Genomic DNA, 22726 nt, shown 5'->3' with positions numbered 1-22726 from the left:
TAGAACCTTGGCTATTAATAAACTATGAGAATTATAATTTCAAATTTCTGCGATGGAGTGCAGTGTTCTTCATTATTGATTTTTCTGAAAAGGTCTTTTATAGATGGTCTCAAATGCTACACGTGTTGTACTAAGACGGTTCCACATGTCTTCCTGTTGAACTTTGGGCTGGACCTGATATCCTACCCACTCCTCTAGACCATCCCAAGCAAGGACCCAGAAGCTGTGAACAAAATAGCATGCATTTAGTCTTGACTCTTGAGAGCACTGCCAGAAAGCAACGCCAAGGTGCAATACCCCATTGATCAGTTAGTGGAGCTTCTATCAATTGGCCACCAGCTCACTTTCTATCCTTTTAGCATAATGGGAAAAAAATTCTAGGCTTTACCACAAGTCGCTCTCTCTCTCTCTCTGACTATGCTCAGCTATAACCAAGAAATGATGTTCCCAAGTGCACCCCATTTGGGTCGATTCAAAAAGTTGAGAGCATGTCCTCATAACTTGATAGTCAACTTCAAAATCGAAGATTGGAAGGAAAAAAAAAATAAGCAAGGACATGGATGTTTGTGCTTTTTGTCCTTGTTCTGGTCATATAGATTTGCAAGCCCAAAATGACCCCAAAACATGAAATTTTGAGTGTGGCCTTGTATTGGTGAGCAAAGTTGCTAACCAGGCATGATTTGGTATGTGAAAGTGATCTTGTGCTATTATCAGTATTCACTCATTGCAATGGAGAAAGCAAAAAAGAACCACAAATTCTCTCTCTCTCTCTCTCCCATCCCACTGAGCTCTGGGGGTGCTAAGTGGGGGCCATTGCTGCTGATTTTGCTTGCCATTTTCTTGCTTTAGCTATTGCCTTCCTTTGGGAGGGTTTTTGGTTATATGGATGCAACTGTGAGGAACCTGCTTGTGTCATTGCTGGGGTATTTGATACTTTATTTTTACTGTGAGCATGAGTGCCAATCCAAAGTCTGAAAGGCATGAACCAGAAAGCTCAACAGTGGAGTTCAGGGCATATTATACTGATGCTATCTAAGTCTAATACCCCAAAAGAAAAATCAAGACAGACAAGATCATTGGATTCTTTCACCCCAAGGAACACCAAAATTGTATCTGGGTATCAACAGCATACAATACAAATTACTTTGCTGTTACTTCTTAGTCATTGTTTCCTCGTTTGGTTACATGGAAACATGGATCTGCTTCTTTGCACGCTAACTGTAACTGGGTCTTGGAGTAGAATGGAATCCAGACAGTGGAGATTGAATGCAATTTTAATCATGTTATGAAAAGGCCGGGCCCGGGCCCATCAAGTGCAATATGTTCATATGCCCATACATTATTAGTTAAGGCCCAGCCCATTTGAGTGACAGACATGGCATCTGCTCAACTCTCACCATATGCAGACCCACATCTCTGATCATCTTGACTAAGATTCTCCCACCTCCACTCAGAAAAACATTCCCCATTACTCAACTCATAACAAAACAAAATTACGAAGAACCACACCTTGAATTATTTCAAATCGAAGAAAAGTTTTATTTCAATTGACCAGATAAAGGAACGGTTAAACCCAAATGACAGAAATGAAAGATTTTCAGACTGTAAAGTGGACGAGGCTCTGTTTCAAAGAAATAACAACTGTTCCAGACTTCCAGTGTTCAGTGCCACGCAGGCTCCACCAAATAGTTCGGTTGTGATCAAGATGGGCTCTATATTTGGATGTTCCAGCTTGAGAGCCAAATGGTAAATAAATGAATGGGGCCCATCTTTTGAAGATTCGGGCATGCCATGAATCTACCACGCTCTAAACCTGCAGGCTGCAATTAGAGAAATCCAGTCGAGGATTGAATCTGCAAAGAACCCAAGTAGCAAAAGAAACGAGTTTGGCACTGTTTGGAAATTATTTTCTTCGCAGAAATGTATAGGAACTGGAAAGTTAATGGAAATGACACCAACGAGAAACTAAGATCAGCTAAGAATCAACTACAACACTTTGCAGGGAAGCTAAAAAATCATTACTCAATTCTTACCAAAAACAATAAAGATTCAATTCCCAAAATCCTACTGGATTAGATGACTTCTAAACATCCTCATTGTTGTGGGCCATGGAGGCAAACAAACCTTAAATTCATATTTTCCCCTTTCCCCCTTTTGGATTTATTGGAAAGCAAAAATTAAGGGAATAAAATTTGGGCGATCACCAAAAAAAAAAAAAGGATACTTAGCTTCACCTTCTCTTCAACATATTTTACAGGAATCAGACAAGAAAAGAGACTTTTGAAGTCGTATAAATATAATTTATAGATCATCCTGTAACAATCTCCAGCATTTCCCCAAAGATACTATTCTCTCAAAGAAGAATATCATATCTCCAATTTGGTAAAACCAATTTAGACAAGCAGAAAACCGTGATGGTTATCTTTCTTACCTATGGCTCCAACTACCCGAACTAGCTTTGCGCTCTCCTCGCTTTCTTTTGTTCTTAGGAACTTGAAACTCGGATGCTAAACAGGAATTTAGAGTCAACTGATCCTGTGTTGAGGTTTTTGAGGCCAGTTCAGGTTCTTTTGCTGGAAGTAGAGGAATCATGCTCTCCTTTTCTTCTTCTTTCACTTGTTCCTGAAGCTTCTCTGGGGGCTGAATAGTAACCTCAAAATTATGCAAATCTTCCTGGGTTACCTGATTATGTATCAAAACATGATCTCCAATCTGCTGACATTAAAATAAGAGAAGAATCAGAAACTTCTGGTTGTACATTTGCCATTTTCTATATTAAAATTGAAGATAATTCTGTTAACACTAGAAACCTGTGAACCATGACAAATGTTCAAGGTTACCATATGGGTCCAGTTAAAATGGTTTGGTAACCATTCCCCCCTATAAGTTTAGAACTTTTTCAATCTATAATGAGGGTTAAGTCCTTGGAATAATTAATACATAGCGGAAACAAATGATTAAACTTATCGAAAAAGAACATAAAGCATTTCTCCAGTACCTCTATTAGAGCAAGGAGGAAACATGAGGGGTGAGTCATTGGATTAGCATCCACGTTCCCCCAGTACCTCCATTAAAGCAAGGGGGAAATATATGATTGAACTTATGAGAGGAACATAAAGCATTTATGTCACTTGTAGAAAGTATACGGCAATATTTCAAGGCAAGTGGTCCAGAAGAAAACAGCGGATCAACTAAAATAGGTACCACACAGTTTCATCTTCACTGCAGACAAAGTCCAGCTAATTCTAAAATATAACAAAGAAGAAAAAGAAAAGTTAACAAGAAAAAGCACTTACTTACATCTTCACAAGAGTCTCCAATCTGTGGCTGATCCATAGCAACATCAGTAGTAGATAATAATCCCATTGTGCTTTCAAATATATCGGGAAGAGGAGCTGCTTCCCCGTAACTAGAAACTGCACTCTCAGGCATAACCAGGTCTCCTAAGTCATATTCTGACATATGCTGCGTGGGGGTATACAAAACTCCAACTGGCATAGTTTCCCCATTGCCAGGAGAACAATTAGGACTTCGAGCAGAGCTAGTGGGCACATCACCTGGCACAAGAAGGCTTAAATTCTCAGTGGAAGAGAACTTCCCAGCATTTCCAGAAATCACCTTGTCAATTCGAGTTTTCAGCTTTTGAACTCGAGACTGCAAAACTTCAATATTCCAAAGGATTTGCTCTGAGGGATCATCATCCTTGAACTCAGGTGCACGCCACTCGTAACTAACACCAAACTCTTCATTGCTGTTATTTTGATCTGCTGCAGGAACTGCCCGGAAGTACAACAAAATAAATAAGCAGTTAGAAGTCAACAACTTAATAATAATCAAGGTTCAAATTTTCGTTACGATACGCCCCATGTCGGGCGTATCGTGTCATATCGGTGGCTTCATGATATGCCTATTTACAGGTGTTTCGAGACCCCCCCTCTTTAGTAAAAATATGGTTAAAAATAGGCCCAAAACCAAATTTTGAAAAAAAAAAAAAAAACATAAAAGCATGTTATTTTAAGTACCGATACACAGGGGTGTATCAATATTTTGAACCTTGATAATAATAAGAGGTCTATGGAAAAAGAAACTACCATTACCTAGAACTTCTACCGAACATACAACATAGAAAGAAAAGTGTAAATAGCAAAAGTATATCCCAAAGCGTACAAATACATAGAATATAGATGTGCATGGTACTGCATAGGAACTTGCCATGCTTCAACAAAATCCACTTTTTGGTTCCACAAGAAAAGAGCTTTGAAGAATTTTACAGATCTTTGGTTGCAGAGAGTGGGAGAGAAATATCGTGAAAACTATTTTCCATGGTTCAGTTGTTCAAAGAAATTGACAGAAGAGAAAATAGAAAACAAATAAGGTTTATATCTTTATCTATCTATATATACACACAAGGCCAATTAGCTTAAGTATTTAAATACAAAGACCAGAAGATTGTGGTGATTTTATATATCATGGACTCAACTCAACTAAGCCTTGTCCCAACTATATGAGGTCAGTTACATGAATCCTGTTCCAGGATTCCACTCTGTTCAGAGCAACCTCCATTATGGACCCTTCATTTTAGTTTTTTACTACTTCAAACCATTTCAATTTTTGGTCTGCCCCTAGCTCTTCTAGACTCTTCAACTTGTATCAGATCACTTCTTCTAACAGCCTCACAGGTGCCTGTAGAAGGTCTTCTATGCACATGAACAACATACCATGGAACCACATAGTCAATTCGTCCATGATTTAATACATGACTCTCCTAATTCCTATTCTCACTCTGGTTGCCATGTTTCTTTTTGCTTTCTATGCTCATATCCTACCACATAAGACCATTCTACATAACACTATTAGCTTTTGTTTTTGAACTGAAGGGAACTTTCTAGCCACCCATTAGTTGCAGTTGTGAATACTACAATTTTGAATTGGTTTTCTTCATTTCCCACAAGATCTGAACATCCTGCTGGCCAGTTTTGCAGACAATACATTATTGAACTGTTGTCAACTCCCCCCTCCCCCCCCCCCGAAAAAAAAGAAAAAAGGCATGCATACATACAACAGATCAGACCTAACATCTAAATAGGATTGTGCATTGAACTTTTTTTTTTTTTTTTGATCAGCAGAAAACGAATTTACTGATGAAAATTTAGGAGTTACAAGAGCTTGTTTAAATTCCATCCAAAACAACAAAAATTACAGATTTGCCCAAAACATTTGCTGTCTCACAGTCCCTTGTTTGGCCAAAGAACCTGCCATTCCATTTGCTGTTCTTACCCACTTAAAGGCAACATTTAGCCCTCTTGTTAGGCTTACAATCTCCCTGAATTTATACTGGAATACCCACGGAATCTGGGAACTGTTCTTGGTCCATGAGATGACTACTTGGGAATCCCCTTCCACCTCTAGATTCTGGAAGCCCAATTGTTTTGTAAGCCTTAACACCTGCAGTAAACCAGTTCTGCTGTCAATGCATCACCATGCTCCAAGGGTCCTGAATAAAGGGCCACCACTCTACCTTCTATAGTTATGGGAAGCATCTTTATCCTTTTTATTTATATAGATTACAAAACATACCGAAACAGTAGATGGTTGGTGCAATTGCTTTCCCTCATCATTGCTGTTCTGTGCCCTCACTCTGGCCCTTTTTCTTTCATCATCATCATCCATGCCTTATCCCCATTAACTCTGGCCCTATTTCTTTAACTGTATAATTTAGATTCCCTCAAATGGACAAAGAAAACTTTTTAATTTAGATCCTCTGCCCAGAAAACTGCTCATCTGCGGGCCCTGTTGGTTGGGCATTTAGGATTGCCACCAACCTGCCAGCTAGTTGATCAACTAAGCAGCCACCCAAACAATGGTTTTATTTCATAATCAATAAAAATGGGTTTATATGTGACATAACTAGTCAACATTCTAATCATATTTTTTATTCCTTATTGATAGTCTTTATTAGCATATACATATGACAGCCTCCTAATCTTGATTACACCACCGAACAACTTTGATTACACCAATTCTAAATTATCAATGTTTTCCCTACTTTAATCATCAACATCATCTAAGCCTTGTCCCAACTCCCAACCATATGAGGTTGGCTACACTGTTTCACCATTCCGTTCTGTTCAGTGTCATATCATCATCAAATTATGGGCACTTATATCATATCTTACTACTTCCACCCAAGTCCTTTTTGGACTGCCCCTATCTCTTCTAGACCCTTCAACTGGTTATAGATCATTTCTTCTAACAGGTGTTGAAGATGGTCTTCTATGCATATGACCAAACTACCTCAGTCTATTTCACTGATAAAAAGAAATGGTCTTCAGTCTTCCCTACTTTGTTTGATCTTTTTCAATGTTGTCCACATTGATGAAGGATATTCTGCTCTCCTCTTATCTTCCTTTGAGTTTAATTTTTGTATCAGTAACAAACTGATTCTTTCATTAATATTGAAATGGGACCCATCATTAGTTTTAAATTCACTTGGTATCCATGGATTGTTTTAAGAACGTAAAGTATAAATTTATGTTGAATTTCTGTATGAAATCATAAATACATCAGCCCCACACCAGGGGACTGTACAATGGGGATACATAAAATGCCCATCTCATCTACTAAATTCCATTTACAAAAAAAAAAAAAAACTCTTTCTAAAAAAAGGTATAGGGCATTCCCTTAAACAGTTTGTGTGCGTACTCCTAGCTATGAAAATAGTAGACCTTGTATCTTTCTAGCAACCACCTCTCCTGTTTGAATTATGTTTTTGAAAATCTTAGCATTCTCTCAACTGACAGCAAAAGGGTCAATCTTCCACACACTACTTAACTGGACAATTTTATTTACATCATATTTTTCTTTTGTTTTTTCTGATGAGTTGCTTCATAGTTTTCATTTTAAAAATCATGACAATAGCATGCCAGTAAAGATATGAAAAGTATTTCTGTTCATTTTAAAGCTTAGTTTAAATTTAACCATGAAAAAGTTCAGTTTAAGCTAAGGATTTTATGGATGCATCCTTAAATTCCATAAAGAGCTTTGTGGTAAAAGGACAAAAGTGATTTTTATCATATTGACTAAATGGTTCACTAAGTATTGAGTGCTTAAGGTTAGGTTTGTCTCTAGCATGGATTGAGTCAGGCTTTTGTTCAGTGGAGCTACTGAATCCTCAACCACATCCCAACACAACTTGAGAAGTGGACCCAATTTTTCAGGTCTAAGTGCAGCACCATGACCAAATCCCAATCCAACATTTGCAAAAGCTCAGGCTAGGTTTAGTTGGGTTCAAATTGGACACCCAAGCTTCACGCCTACTTTTAGGTCAATATGCTGTGAGCATCTCTCTAGCAGAAAAAGACAATGATTGAACAAATTCAGTTTTGTAGTCTTTTCTCTTTCATTTGCTTCTCCTATCAATTGATTCACAAGAAAATTCAGTTTTGTAGTACAGATGGTCTGCAGCAGAATCATTGAACAAATAGCAAGAAGCATGTAGTAGTAGAAAAAATATCATAAAAAATACCTCAAATTGCATAAGAAATCATGATTATTCTCCAATCATAGAAGACTATCTGCAGTAAAAAACAGTAATTGCTCTTACCCTGATCACCACAATCATCACCCACAGAAGCAACATCTACATCAGACTTCTTATTTTCTGAAAGATATGAGGTAGGTAATTTAGATACTATAAAAGAGAAGGAAAAGAAAAACCTCATGCACAAAGAGTAAAATATATGACTAGAAGCCATCTGTACCATAGTAGGAGAAAAGGCTATGATGTGACATATATGATGGAACATCAATGATGTCTTCAGCTCTCTTTCTTTTCCTCCTCTTCATGACACTACTTCCCCTTTGTCCAGTAAATGGTAATGACCTCAATCCACAACCTTCTAATGTATTGTCTCCTAACTCCCACTGCTTTCTTTGATCATATGCTGCAAGTTCTCGATCATATTTTAATGCCTGCAACTGAAATTCCTTGAGCCGCAATTCTATCCACTTACACCGCCACATTAGAGGCCGTATATACCTCCTCCAATGAGCTGTCAACTTCTTCTTCCTGGAAATTTAAGCAGAAGAGGTTCGAACTCATATAAAGCATAGCAGAACAAGCATGAACATCTAATCAAAATATCATCAGGCAATAATGTTAAATAATCAACTAATATATGCAGAAACAGTTTACCTTCCACTGTTTTTTACTGTTGTGAAGGAGGATTCAAGAAGAAATGAGACAGGAACATAGCCTACCGAACCAGTCAAAGCATGCTCAAGACAGGAAAATACACAGGAAATAGATGCTCACCATACGTTACCCCCCCCCAAACACCACCTAGGCTAATCCCCACCTCATCAATACCAATTTCAACACCCATCAGAAGGAAACATTCATGGATTTCTTTTGATGAATGGCATGGAAATTATATTGTAATAAGATAAAAAATATATAAAATGTATAAAAAAAGGGGTTCCATAAGCTCTTAGTTTTATAATAGCACAATAGGCCTACAATGCAGAGCCTCCATTTAAGCTTCTGCAAACTCCTGCAAGTTTGAATTAACAAATCACAAATACCTCGATGCATCAGTGAGGGTGACTTGAGATGTGTAGTTCTTTGGGAATGATACCCTCATGCCGTTTCTTCCTTATTTTAATCTGATCATTTAACCTAATCAAGGAAAGGATGTATTTTTTATTTGATTATTACAAATAGAATTTGATACCCAAAAAAAAGTGCATTGTCATGATCTTCAATCCTCCATGGAAGCATAGACAACATTGGCGATGATAAGATCTCTTTGTTAACAAGAAACTTGATAAGATCTCTCAATCCAGATTATTAATTCCTTATCATACGATGTCGCTGACATCTTGACTTCCATTTTGAAGAAGGGGAAATTCTAGACATACTACTATAGGTCCTTAGTTACTAATGATATATTGCCTATTATCCTTTTTCTATCTGCCTGCAGGAAAGGTACTGAGGATCATTATGAAAAATATGACACCCTATATGTTATAATGTTAATTTAATACATTGTAGGAAGGCAGCAGTTGTTTTGGACCTGTTTGTAAGACTGACTTTGACTAAGGGCTTTCCATCCGGCCTATGGATGGTGACACTTGTAATCTTTAATTCTCGTTATCAATGAAAGTTACCATTTCCTATCAAAAAAAATATATATTGTAGGAAGGCAAGGTTAAGATCTTCATGACGCACTGATCTTCTCATCAAAGAATGGGAAGCACGATAGATTTCAGAAAGGAAGCACTAAGGACTAAGAGTAAAGAGACAACTCTTTTCTGTATAATAAAGCAGAGATAAGAGGGCAAAGAGAAAGGGAGAGAGAGAGAGAGAGAGAACTGGTTAGAACCAGAATTCAGTAAAGCAAATCAACTCCTCTGATTTTCAGCTACAATGACTCTATTTATAGACTCAACCTAAGGGCTTGGGTCTCCCGTAACAAGCTCCAATTTGGATTAGGAAATTGACCAGGAAAAAAGAAAAGGAAAAAAAAAAAAACTCCATTACTTTATAACTAAGAGAAACCCCGTAAGGACACTCAATTACAGACATCCAACTCTAATCATATTGAAATTAAATAAACAAAAGACAAGTCAAAGATGAACCAAGAATAGAAGCTTCTCTAACCTATCATAAGCTAACACCTTTTGTGAGGAAAAACATGAGAAACATAAGAATCTCCAGATTGTGGGGAAGGCATAAAAAACATACACTTACCCCAAGCAATTAATAAGAAAAGTTACATTCAACTAAACACATGATTACTTTAATCTTTCAACTTTATGAGCAACAATATGATAAAGAATATGATGCATTTGTGTCTATGTTCATGCATCCGGATCTTTGGAAATCATGAGGGCCATAACTATTACAACTCATAGCTCCAACCTAAATTGGTATGTTTTGATGCAATCGTGCAAAAGGAGTAGAAAACACTATTTTCATTGTATAAGGGGCAAAATATATCTGAAATATTTCAGACCAAAAAAATTCCACCCATTTTACACCAAAAACAAATGGCCCCTAAATTGATCACAATAGTTGCAACAACTTCCATTTATGAATACTGAACAGCTGAGCTGATAGCCTCAAATAAAATTTGTATAAATGATGAGAGTTTCACATGTTTCTTAAGTTGGGCCTCGTGTGATACACTTAAACCTGGATTTTGGATTCTTTTAGTGTCATCACTTCATTTAGTAATATTGCAGAAAGGAAACAAGTTCCGGTAACATCAAAATCTTTGTTAAGCATATGCATAAAACCTTTGATAAAGCTTTCAAGATATAAATTATATGGAAAGTGTCACAAAAATGGTACTGGATTATATATACACATATGCATGTGCATGTGCTAAATTATAAAATGGTCTAAGATATTTAAGTGGTCTTTCTTTCTTTCTTTTCTATTTATTTTCTTTTTTTGTTGGAAATATATGGGGAAGCGTAGTGATTAATAGGTGAATATGGGTCCTAAAGACAGATTAATGCATCAGCACTCACGAATTCCACCACTGAAAATGTGGGCATCTTCAAAGGCTGACACTATAGGCATCCCACTGCTAATCACCATGAATGAAGATATAGTAATTATGATAATACCCACACTAAATGCAAATAAAAGGGAAAAATACCTTTTTCGAAAAAGACTATCAAGCCCATCAAAGAAAGTAGAAGCCAAATCATTGTCATCACAGTACCGAGACTCCACTTCAGCATCACTCAACCTTGAATTATCCTCAGTTCCCGAAATTGTGTCACCAAAAGAACTTGAGTATTCAGTTGCATCCGGATCGTCGGCTTCATCCAAGCTATTAGCATTAGTGTTCATACATTCAATTATATCAACTTCCACATCCATGGCCTCATCTTCTACCTTAGTATGTTGATCCAACAAACATTCAATATCAAACGTGGTGTCCTCACAATTACTCATACACCTAAGCCCCTGTTGATCCCGGGTCGCCAAGAATACTCCATTCACTTTCTCCAATGCAATTTTTACATTATCCTTTGGTTTACTTTCTGGGTCTGGATCAACAAAGATTTGAGAAGGGTCCATGCTGTAATTTCACTCAAATTCAAGTCATCTTCCCAACAAGAGACTCAAAATTTTCCTTCGTAGTTTACCTGCAATTAGATCAAACTGCTCGAGTTTAAGTCCACTGTGCTATTACCGGAAATGTAAGAAATCGATTTCCAAATTCAATTCAGTATCTAAAAATATACAAGTACATATATAATGTAGCTCAAAAAAAAGATATATGATGTATGACCGAATAATGATTCAAATATGGATTCCACTGGGAAAACCTTTCAAGCTTCCATTTCTTTTACTTCTGAAAAAAAGTGTGTAAAAGAATATAATTCCTTTCTGGTTCACCGCGGACCAACCAGGAAAAAAGAAAAAAGAACAGAGTGTATTCATTAGCAATTGGAATGAAAGCAAAGAACAACTGAAATAAAAGTAAGAAACACTGAAATGCTAACGATTAGAATAAACTAGAAATCAGGACTTCCAAAATCAGAAGCCTCTAATCACTAGACCCTAAAACAAACATGGTAATCCATTAATTTCACAATACAGAGGCAAATGATCTAAATGAGTTCACTGTGTGCAACCAAAGATTCAAGTGAAGACCAAATGATTTCTTGATTGTTCTCAGCAATTAAAAAGTAACTACATGCTCAACCCATATTATACTTAATAATGACAACTCTAAAAACCAAGTTTAATTGATGTACTATGAACTGAGCCGATTGGAACACGGCAAAAGCAGCTAAATGAGCTTCGTTATGCCCAACTGAACCCTTGAAGTTCAGGCCAATAACGAATAACTTTCGTTTCTGAAGAAGAATATGTTACCGAGAAAGCCCGAGTAGTCAAGCAGGACTCTAGTCTTCCGCCTCCTCTGGCGCGTTACTGCAGTTACTACGTAGCTTGCTCCATGACAAGAAAAGGCATGAACCCTAAAACCCCGCCAGTTGAGACAACCCGGTTTCACAATGGGTTCGACCGGTCCTACGATCACTGTTTTGTCTGTCTATGACTATGACTATGACTATGACTTCTAGGTTATAGCAAAGTAGCAATGCATCTTGGTCTTGGACGGGTTGAATCGGGTTCAATGCTACCCAGACCCAACCGATCCAATCATAAGATTATAACGTCTTGGACGGGTTGAATTGGCTGAACTGAATGACTCATTGTTTTGGTAATATCACAAATAACCCAATTTCAATTGGATCAGTCTCACAACCTTCTTAATAATTTATTTCACTTAAAAACAAAGCAATAGATTTAGGCTGCGTTTGGTTTGATGGAAAAATAAAAAAAGAAGGAAAAGAAGGAAAAGAAGGAAAATGTAAATAAACCTTTACAAACATTGTATAGACTTTCCTATATTTTCTTTCATTTCTCTACCTTTTCCTTCAAACCAAACATAGCTTTAATTTAGTCATTTTCAGTTGTTTTCGAATAGCCCTAACACAACTTTGGGTTGGGCCCAAAGTCTAACAGGTTGGTCGGGTTTGGGTTTGGAGCCATCTCACTCATGTTTTGTGCTTATACGTTTCATTCAAACTTCATTTGGGTTTCATAAACTAATAATCTATGATTTATAGAATGGATGCTTATTGCCTTTGCAGTAGTAAAAGTTAAACCATAGTATTATATCATATACATACATCCCTTACACTAATAAAAAAATATAAATAAAATAATATATATAGTTGTCATTGCATAATGTGCTTAGTGTATAAAAATATATATGGATATCATAAATGTATTATAGAAAATACATTATATATGACATAACAATATAATACTTGCGAATGAGTATGGAGTTGAGTAAATGTAACTCAATTAAACTAGCAAAGGGGCCCTGCTTCGTAAGGGTTGGAATGGAATCGTCGATCTGTTGATTCGGTTTTTGGCCAAAAATCGTTGAATCAGTTAATGATCCATTGACCTAAGTTTGACCCGTTGATCCATTCAACGGTTTTTGGCCTTTTTTTTTAATCAAGAACCATTCAGGCAACCGGTTTCATTTTATCCTAATCTCGATCCCTAGCCAAAAATCATTGAATCGGTCAACGACCCATTGACCCGGGTGGTTGAACCATTGACCCGTTCAATGGTTTTTGGTCTTTTTTTTAATTTTTATTGTCAGAACGGGCCATCTGTTCGAACTGAACAATCAAACCGTTGACCCAAAAACCGGTGGCTATAATGGTTATGTTTTTAGGTTGTATGAGTCACACACTCGAATGACAACATGTATGGTACTGGTTAATGGACCTCACACACTCAATTTTTTGCCTGTAATTTTTGTTGCCATAATGGGTCATCCGTTTTTTTTTCTTTTTAATTGGGAACCGTTCAAGCAACCAATTCCATTTTACCTCAATCCCAGTCGCTGGCCAAAAACCGTTGAATCGGCCAATGGCCCATTGACTTGAGTGTTCGAACCGCCAACCCGTTGACTCGTTCAATGGTTTTTGTTTTTATTTTTTTTTATTTTGTTGTTAGAACGGGTCATTCGTTCGAACAGGATGGTCGAATCGTCTACCTGAAAACTGGTGGCCATAACGGTTCCATTTTCGAGTCGTATGAGTCACACGCTCGAATGACATAACATGTATGATACTACTGAATGGACCTCACACACTCGATATTTTGCCTGTAATTTTTATTGTCATAATGGGTCATCCATTCGAACCGGACGATTAAACCGTCGACCTGAAAACCAGTGGCCAGAAAGGTTCCGTAAATTTTTGCTTATAATTTTTTGTTGTCATAATGGGCTGCCCAATCGAATCGAACGGTTAAATTGTGGATCCAAAAACCAATGGCTATAATGGTTCCATTTTCGGGTCGTATGAGTCGCACGTTTGAATGACATAACACGTATGGTACTACTTAATGGACCTCACAAACTCAGTTTTTTGCCTATAATTTTTGTTGTCAGAACGGACTATCCATTCGAATTGGATGATCGAACAATCGACCTGAAAACTGATGGCCATAATGGTTTTTTTTTTGCTTGTAATTTTTGTTGTCAGAACGGGCCATCCGTTAGAACCGAATGGTCGAACCGTCGGTTGTCAGAACATTATTAACAACATTTATCAATAATAGTAAATAATTATACTATTTAATTAAATAATCATTAATGATAATTTTAATAATATTATTTAGTTATTTTTAATATAAAAGTAAATATTAAATTTATGTATAGGATTTATTAACAATATTCATTAAATTAATAATTACCAAAATTAAATTAAATTAATAGTATTTATCAGTAATAGTTAGTAATTATAATATTGTATTAAATAATCAATAACAATACTTTTAATAACATTTTTAATATAATAATAATTACTAAATTTATTAACATTATTTATTAATAACAATATTTATAATATTAATTTAAAGTAAAATTAAAATAAATATCTATATTAACAATATTTATAATAAAATAATTATTAATTATATATTTATTGAATTACTGTAATAATCAATAAATTTTATTAATTATTGTAATTACTGGGTGCTCTCACGTGGGAATCTACTCGCACCATTTCTTCCACGGAGAGAGCACCCCTATTCTATTAATACATATAAAAGATTGGGCTGGGCTAAGTCGGTGTCAGGATACCAAAGATCTCATCTCAAATCCAATCCAATAGGTCAATGACTAAGTTTTCTAAGCCCAATTCCAATCTAAAGTCTAGCATGTGCAGGGTTTGGGTTGGATCAAATCGGGTTTTGGTTAGGTCCACCCAAATTATACCCCTAGTGATTTTGATCGGATGTCTAATGGTCTGTTTTTTTTAATGGGTATGGCAATTTTTCCCATCAAATTCAGGGCCCACCTCACCTTGCCCCATTTTGGAGCGGGTTTTCCCAATCTTAAACGGGGATGGAGTGGAAATAAGGAAAATATTTACACATGATAATTCTTTGAACCCACCCCAACCCTGCTGGTGAATTATTAAAATATTTCATTATTAAAAATGTTTTTATGTTTAATATTAATTTTTAAAATATCCTTGAATTTCCCCCAAATTCCAAAAAACTTAAGATTTCATAATCACATTTTTCATAATCATATATCTAGAATACCCCTAAAAATTTAATGTATTTTAAGAGTTTGTTTGTGATGATGCACAATCTGGCTGGTCTTAGCTATCAATGATCTTACCTCTGAACTGAGTAACAGGGACCCGAAACGGAAGGAGAAGAGAAGCTCTGGGGAGAACCCGGCGTAAGGGCTCCGAAGCTCAAGTTAGAATCCTTCAAAGGCAAGATAAACCAGATAGCGCCAAAGTTAGCATACCTCGTTCCTGGGGGGTAGGAGCCTTTTATAACCACCTCGCGCACTCACTTCCAGGCTTCCATCAGATCGGGCATGATTACTTCTGAACTACTACCAGTTCGGATGTCATTTCTTCTGGCCGGACAGAACCGCCACTGTTCCTTTTGTCGGAGCCGTCTTTGCGGCTAGTGACGACGGTTGCAGGTGGCGGTAGCAGGAAGCCGTTTGAAGTGCGGCTGTCAGGCGTCAGATCCCAAATCAGTCAGGTGCGTCGCCCTTGGATACGGACGTCCCTAACGTCAGGTACGTTTGATCAGCCTAGTGTTTCGGAGGTGAAGTGTTGGAGTGAGCGAGATGTCTTGAGTTCGGTTTAGGGAGTGTTCCGAGCTGCCATGGGCCAGCTCGGGTCACAGCTTTGCGAGGCTTGGGGCCCAATAGTGTGCTCCTTGCAGGGAGCTCGGGTTCTCAGTAGAGAGCTCCGAGTTCTTAATAGGGAGCTCGGGCTCTTGGTAGGGAGCTCGGGCTCCTGGCGGGGAGCTCGGGTTCTTTTCAGGGAGCTCGGACTCGTGGTAGGGAGCTTGGGCCCTTGGTGGGGAGCTCGGGCTCCTAGTAGGGCGGTCTGGAGTTCGGGCTCAGTAGCGGGCTTGGGCTTTGCTTTCGGTGCTTGCTTCGGGCACTCTACTGTCCCGAGTTGCTTGTTTCTGCCACGTGTCGGGTAACTGCGAGGTCGGGCCAAATTTCCCTTCATCAATTGCCCCCCACTCCCTGCGACAAGGGTCCCGTCTTGGCGTGGGGAGTTTGCAAGGTACCAGGAGGGTTTTGGTTCGTGCCGAGCGCGCTTGCTCTAATTTGATTTTCAAAAAAGGGCGCGCGTTTGGGAGTCAAGACGGCAGTTGTTCGGGAGTTGCGCTGCGGACGCTTTTATTGCGAGGAGACGTGCGCCGACACCCCGTTAGTTTCGGGAAGACGCGTGCCGACACCTGTCCTCTGACAAGACGTGCGTGACCCTCCGTCAGTTTCGGAAAGGCGTGCACTGATTGGTCTCGGAAGACGTGCGGCTTAGCGCGACTGTGGGCCGTTGGATTGGCTTCGATCTGGGCCGTCGCTTTCTAGCCGCTGTGGATATAAATAGCACGCGGGGGAGGGGGGGGGGCGTCCTTGCTACTGTTGTACATCTTGAGCTCGCGCCTAAGTTTCAGCTCGCGTCCCAGGTTCCTTGCTTGTTCGAGCTTTCATGGTCTGCTTCAGTCTTCTTCCCGGGTGAGTGCTTTTGGAATCTTGTTCCGTTTCCCGATGTCTAGTTTGGAGGGTTCAGACTGTTCAAGCGGGTCTGATGTAGGTTCTACGAACCAGTTTGCATCCCCCGGTAGTTCAAGTGAGCCCGATGTAGGTCCTGAGGAAGGGGTCGGGCCTACAGCCCGAGGTGCTTTGGGTAGGTCGGCGTCCACCTCTTGTCGTGGCCGGGTTGTAGATCAGTTCGGCCCTTCGACTATGACGCCTGAGGAACTTCAATCCCTCGTAGACTACTACGACTTGCCCGGGGAGCACAGTTACTTCATCCCTACGGGTAGTTTCCCTTGGGAACATGGTCCTAATGAGATCGTGATTTTTCGGGAACAGCTTGCTGTGGGGCTGCGACTGCCCTTTCATCCTCTTCTCGTCGAGGTTCTAAACCACTTCGGTGTGACGGTCGGCCAACTTCACCCGAACTCTATTAGAAATTTAGTGGGGACGATCTCCTTATTTTGTGACGAGAACTTTCCTTTGGATCTGGAGATTTTCTCCTCTATTTTAATGCTGAAAAAACAAGCGGGTCCCCTTCCTGGGCGTAGGCGGGCATACTACCTGTCTCCTCGCCCGGGCTTCAAGCTCTTACACGGACTCCCCAATAAGGTCCCGGCGTGGAAGCGGGACTATTTCGGGGTGCGAAGTGCGCTGGGGTGGCCGTTTCAGACCGGCTGGGGGATGTCCGCTCCCGATTCTGGCATCACACTTGATAAGGAGACGGCGAAGGGCCTCCGACAATGGGCGCGGCTTGGGCTGGATTGTCAATGGTATCTGATGGAGGCCAAGCTTATTTGCTGCGGGCCTGAGTTCGGGTAGGTTCTTTCCCTAATGATCCTGTCTTGCTCTTCTTTTACGTGTTTTACTGATGCCGAACTCCTTTTCGCAGGTACGATGGACTCTCGAGGGACCCGAGGTGGGCACTTGTTCCAGGGCATGAAGAGGAGAAAGCAGGTGGCTAAGCGAGCTCGCGCCGAGCCATCCCAGGGTGCGGAGCCCAAGGTGCCGGATTATCCGGCAGAGGAGCCCGAGATGGTTCCTCCTATGCAGGAGCCGGCGGGGGCTCCTTATGCCGAAACCACACACACGGGGGCTCCCGCCTATTCCGAGTCTGCCCATACGCGAGCTGGGCCGTCGGGCTCGGAGGCCCCGGGGGACTTTAGGAGCGTGCTGTCGCCTGTTCATGCTCTTCAACGGAGTAAGGAGGCGATGTTTCCCGAGGAAGTTGCGGCGTGGACCGAGCTCCCTCTGCATCAAGTGGCCTATCGTGCTGTTACTCATGCCATGGTGGTAAGTGCTCCCTTCTTTAGAGTTCGGCTTTTATTCTTTTATTCGTTCCTTTGATCCCGTTTTCCTTTGATAGGTGAACTCTTCCATTCACGCCTTGGCGAACCAGGTGGAGAGATGCTCGAGGCAGGCGCGAGCTGCCAAGGAGAATGCTCGTGCTGCTGAGGCTGCTGCTCGCCTCGCGCGGTCTAGGCAGGCGGGGTCTCAGAGGGATGCCGAGGCCATGGGAGTGGTGGTGAAGCGTATGGCGGAAATAAAGTTGGACCTGGAGAACTAGGTCGAGTATCTTTAGGAGGATATCAGGGAGAGGACTAAGATCTTCTCTCAAGGCATCGAAGACGCGAAGAAGAAAGCTGTCAGCGATTACATTGCTTCGCCGGATTTCGATGATCTGATGGTAGACTCCTACAGGAGGGGTTTCAAGCTAAGCCGGTGGATGATCCGGAATACGTACCCCGAGCTCGACACTAGCGCCATATCCACTTCGTGCATTACACAAGAAATGGCTAATGCTGCGGATGCCAAACCGGACTCCGAGGGGAAGGCAGGTCCTTCGGGTGTTGTTGAAGTGGCTTCTGATAACGATGAAGTAGCCCCTGGCTTGTGAAATGAATTGTACACATTTTTTTTTCCGAATGTACACATCTATTCTGAAATGAAATGGCTTTTTGTTCATGTACTGGTTGTCCTGTCTTCGAGCTATATTTTTTGCCGAACTGACCATTTCGGTCCTTCAGTTCGTTTTCTGACATGAAATGGCTTCGGGTTATTGGCCTTGGTGGTCTATAGGTAGTACCTTCTTAAGTTGACAACGTTCCATGCTCGGGGTACTTGTTTTCCTTCTAGGGTTCCGAGCTCGTATGCTCCCCCACCGAGTGCTTTCTTTACTCTGTAGGGTCCTTCCCAGTTTGGTCCAAGTTTCCCTACGCCGGGTTCAGGCACCATGACCTTACGGAGAACCAGGTCGCCGACGCGGAAGTTCCTCTTTTTTACTCGCGCGTTATAATACCGAGCTACCTTTTGTTGGTAGGCCGCAGTTCGGATGTGCGTGAGGTCTCTCACTTCGTCCAGTAGGTCGAGGTTGGTGCGTAACTCGCCCTCGTTTGTTTGTTCGTCGTACGCTTCTAGTCGCAACGTAGGTACTTCGATTTCCGCCGGGATTACTGCCTCGGTGTCGTATGTGAGGTTAAAGGGGGTCTCACCTGTGGCGGTTTTTTCTGTGGTTCGGTGTGCCCATAGAACACTTGGTAGTTCGTCTGCCCACAAACCTTTGGCTCGGTCCAATCGCGCTTTCAGTCCGCGGAGGATGACTCTATTCATTACTTCTGTTTGGCCATTCGCCTGCGGGTGTGCAACCGATGTGAAGTTCTGACTAATTCCCATACTTCGGCACCATTCTTGGAACTTGATATCTTCGAACTGTTTGCCATTGTCGGAGATTAGTACCCGAGGTAGCCCGAAGCGACATACAATGTTCTTCCAAAAGAAGTTTTGTATGTTTCGGGCTGTAACTATTGCCAGGGGTTCAGCTTCTATCCACTTTGTGAAATAATCTACTGCCACCACTAGGAATTTTCTCCCGCCCGTTGCTGATGGGAATGGCCCCAGGAGGTCGATCCCCTATTGTGCGAAGGGCCATGGGCTGGTGAGGTATTTGAGGTCGGCAGCGGGCTGATGGTGGATGCTGGCATGCTTCTGGCACTTGTCGCATTTTCTGACGAGCTCGATTGCCTCTGTCTTCATCGTTGGCCAGTAGTATCCTTGTCAAAGTGCCTTTTGGGCGAGGGCTCTGCCCCCCAGGTGTCCGCCGCACAAGCCTTGATGGATGTCGCAGAGTACCAGCTCGGCTTCAGCTGGGCGCAAGCATCGCAGATAGGGGAGCGTGTAGGATCGTCGGTACAACCGTTCGTCTATCATGACGTATTTGGCTGCCTGGCGCTGCACCCTCTTGGCTGCGTTGCGGTCGGCGGGGAGGGTTCCGTCTAACAGGAAGCTCGCGAGTGGGTCGATCCAGCTCGGCTCTGCTTCGGTGACGGAAGCGACCTCTTCTGCCCCACTGAGAATGCTGGGCCGAGGTAAGTCCTCTACGTACACGGTTCTCTTGGCGTTGTGGCTTGTGCTAGCCAGTCGGGACAGGGCGTCGGCCTCAGCGTTCTCTGACCTCGGGATTTGCTTGATGAAGTGTGATTGGAAGTTGAGCAGAGCTTCATTTACTTTTGCCAAGTACGCAATCATAGTGAGCTCGCGTGCTTCGTACTCGCTTGTAACTTGGTTGACCACGAGCTGGGAATCACTGCAGATAACCATGTGCTTTGCTCCGACCTCGTGCGCTAGGTTTAGCCCGGCAATCAGTGCCTCGTACTCCGCCTCGTTGTTGGATGCCGCGAACTCAAAGCGTAGTGCGTATTCCAGTTTTGTTCCGCTCGGGCCGCGTAGCACTATTCTAGCCCCGCTGCCTTGTTGGTTCGAGGAGCCATCTACGTGAAGGATCCAGGGCTCCTCATCCCAGTTCGCGCTTTGTCTAACCAGGAGGGATGCCAAACTGGCTACTACTTCACGGGGTTCGGACTCGTTTGGCTTGGGAGCTCCGAGTTCGCCTGAACTGGGGATCTCGAGCTCGACCGGCTCAGGGGCTTCGAGGCTAAACGTGCATTCTGCGATAAAATCTGCCAAGGCTTGGGCCTTAATGGCAGTTCTTGGCTTGTACTGGAGATCGTACTCGCTGAGTTCGATGGCCCACTTCGTCAGCCGGCCGGAAACCTCGGGTTTGAGTAAAACTTGTCTCAGAGGTTTGTCGGTCAGGACGATGACGGTGTGAGCCTGGAAGTACGGGCGGAGTTTCCGTGCTGCTACCACCAGGGCATACGCTAGCTTTTCTATCTGCGGGTACCTTGTCTCTGCTCCCTGCAAGATTTTACTAACATAATATATGGGTCGCTGGACCCGGTCTGCTTCCTTTACTAGTACCGAACTGACCACCTCGTCGCTAGCCGAGAGGTACAGTTCTAAGACTTCGCCTTCCTCGGGCCTAGCTAAGGTTGGCACACTGGCGAGGTAGCCTTTTAGCTCGTCAAACGCGAGCTGATAGTCTTCGGTCCATTCGAACCCTTTGCCTTTGATTGCTTTGAAGAAGGGTAGGCAGCGATCTGCCGACTTGGACATGAAGCGGCTTAAAGCGGCTATGCGGCCGTTTAGCCTCTGGACTTCTTTTATTTTCCGAGGTGGTCTCATATCTAGGATGGCTTTTATTTTGTCCGGGTTGGCCTCGATACCGCGTCGATTGACAACGTAGCCCAGGAATTTGCCCGAGGTGACGCCAAAGACACATTTGTTGGGGTTCAATTTCATGTTATACTGACGCAGGATTTGGAAGACAGAATCTAAGTCTTGTATTAATTCTTGTGAAAACTGTGTTTTGACGACCATGTCGTCTACATAGCACTCTATCTTTGTGCCGATCAGGGGCCGAAACAGCCTATTTACAAGTCTTTGGAAGGTCGTCTCGGCGTTTTTTAACCCGAAGGGCATGACCATGTAACAGTATAGACCGAACTTGGTTATGAAGCTGGTTTTTTCCTCGTCGGATTGGTCCATTCGGATTTGGTTGTAGCTTGAGTAGGCATCCAGGAAGCTTAGCAACTCATGTCCCGAGGTTGCGTCCACTAGGCGGTCGATCGTAGGAAGAGGGAAGCAGTCTTTCGGGCAAGCTCGGTTCAGGTCGGTGTAGTCGACGCACATGCGCCACTTGCCGTTCGCCTTTTTCACCAGCACAGGGTTGGCCACCCAGCTCGGGTAATGGACTTCCCTTATGAAGTCTGCCGCGAGGAGATTTTCGACTTCCTCGTCGACCGCTTTCCAGCGCTAAGTTCCGTTTCTTCTGTCTAACGGGTCTAACAGTTCAGTCCGTAGGGGGTGTTCCGAGCTGCCACGGGCCAGCTCGGGTCACAGCTTTGCGAGGCTTGGGGCCCAATAGTGTGCTCCTTGCAGGGAGCTCCGAGTTCTTAATAGGGAGCTTGGGCTCTTGGTGGGGAGCTCGGGCTCCTGGCGGGGAGCTCGGGTTCTTTTCAGGGAGCTCGGACTCGTGGTAGGGAGCTTGGGCCCTTGGTGGGGAGCTCGGGCTCCTAGTAGGGCGGTCTGGAGTTCGGGCTCAGTAGCGGGCTTGGGCTTTGCTTTCGGTGCTTGCTTCGGGCGCTCTACTGTCCCGAGTTGCTTGTTTCTGCCACGTGTCGGGTAACTGCGAGGTCGGGCCAAATTTCCCTTCATCAGTTTGCTTTTCCAGATGGAATTAAAATCAAATTGGAACCAAAATCCTTTCGAAGCAGAACGAGAATGGTTTATTTCAGTCTGTAATGGTCATGGTATACTTCTATAGTTTGGAATGATCTATTTCTATAGTCTGTTTGGTTCAGATAGGAATCAATCAAAATTGGAATGGAATGGAATTTCCAAAAAGAGGGGGTATGGGAATTTAAATCCTTTGGAATCAGAATAAAAATGGTTTATTCCCATTATATTTGGTTCAGATAGGAATCGAACATAATTGAAATAATCAGGAATGTGATTTCATTCCCAAGGAAGGGAGAGGGAATAGTCATTCCCAATGGGAACTGCCCAACCTTGGTCCAATTCCAGATCCTATTTCTGCAAACCAAACTGGTCCTAAGTTTTTTTTTTTTTTTTTAATTTGTTATTATTTGCTTTGATTGAAGCCGGGAAGAGCTCATTTTCTGATAATAGGAGATTTTATAAAATGATTATCAGAATTGCACTTCCATTTTTCTGTGGGTATCATAGAGGCG

The 22726-nt window shown here is 41.9% G+C and overlaps 1 protein-coding gene across 10 annotated transcripts; it reads right to left on the bottom strand.

The window, feature by feature from the left end:
* Positions 1-1263: 1263 nt before the first annotated feature.
* Positions 1264-12086, bottom strand: LOC104597440 (uncharacterized). 10 transcript variants are annotated; one of them, XR_016078244.1, is made up of 7 exons: positions 11900-12043; positions 10668-11163; positions 7761-8068; positions 7604-7660; positions 3297-3776; positions 2432-2715; positions 1264-1853 (listed from the first exon to the last, which is right to left on the bottom strand). XR_016078244.1 is itself a non-coding variant. In XM_010258963.3 (7 exons), exons 2-7 carry the CDS (start codon positions 11093-11095, stop codon positions 1808-1810), a joined length of 1599 nt encoding a protein of 532 aa, XP_010257265.1. In that variant the 5' UTR covers positions 11096-11163; positions 11900-12086; the 3' UTR covers positions 1264-1807. The 10 variants fall into 10 exon arrangements, 7 of the variants coding, with proteins under 7 accessions (XP_010257265.1, XP_010257269.1, XP_010257268.1 ...); XR_016078246.1 differs by having other exon boundaries at positions 2432-2712; XR_016078245.1 differs by having other exon boundaries at positions 10668-11179; positions 11779-11958.
* Positions 12087-22726: the final 10640 nt, after the last annotated feature.

Source organism: Nelumbo nucifera, chromosome 7 (genome assembly GCF_055504915.1).
Source record: "Nelumbo nucifera cultivar China Antique chromosome 7, China Antique-T2T, whole genome shotgun sequence".
Lineage (NCBI taxonomy): Eukaryota > Viridiplantae > Streptophyta > Magnoliopsida > Proteales > Nelumbonaceae > Nelumbo > Nelumbo nucifera.
This window is presented reverse-complemented; position numbering and strand designations above follow the sequence as displayed.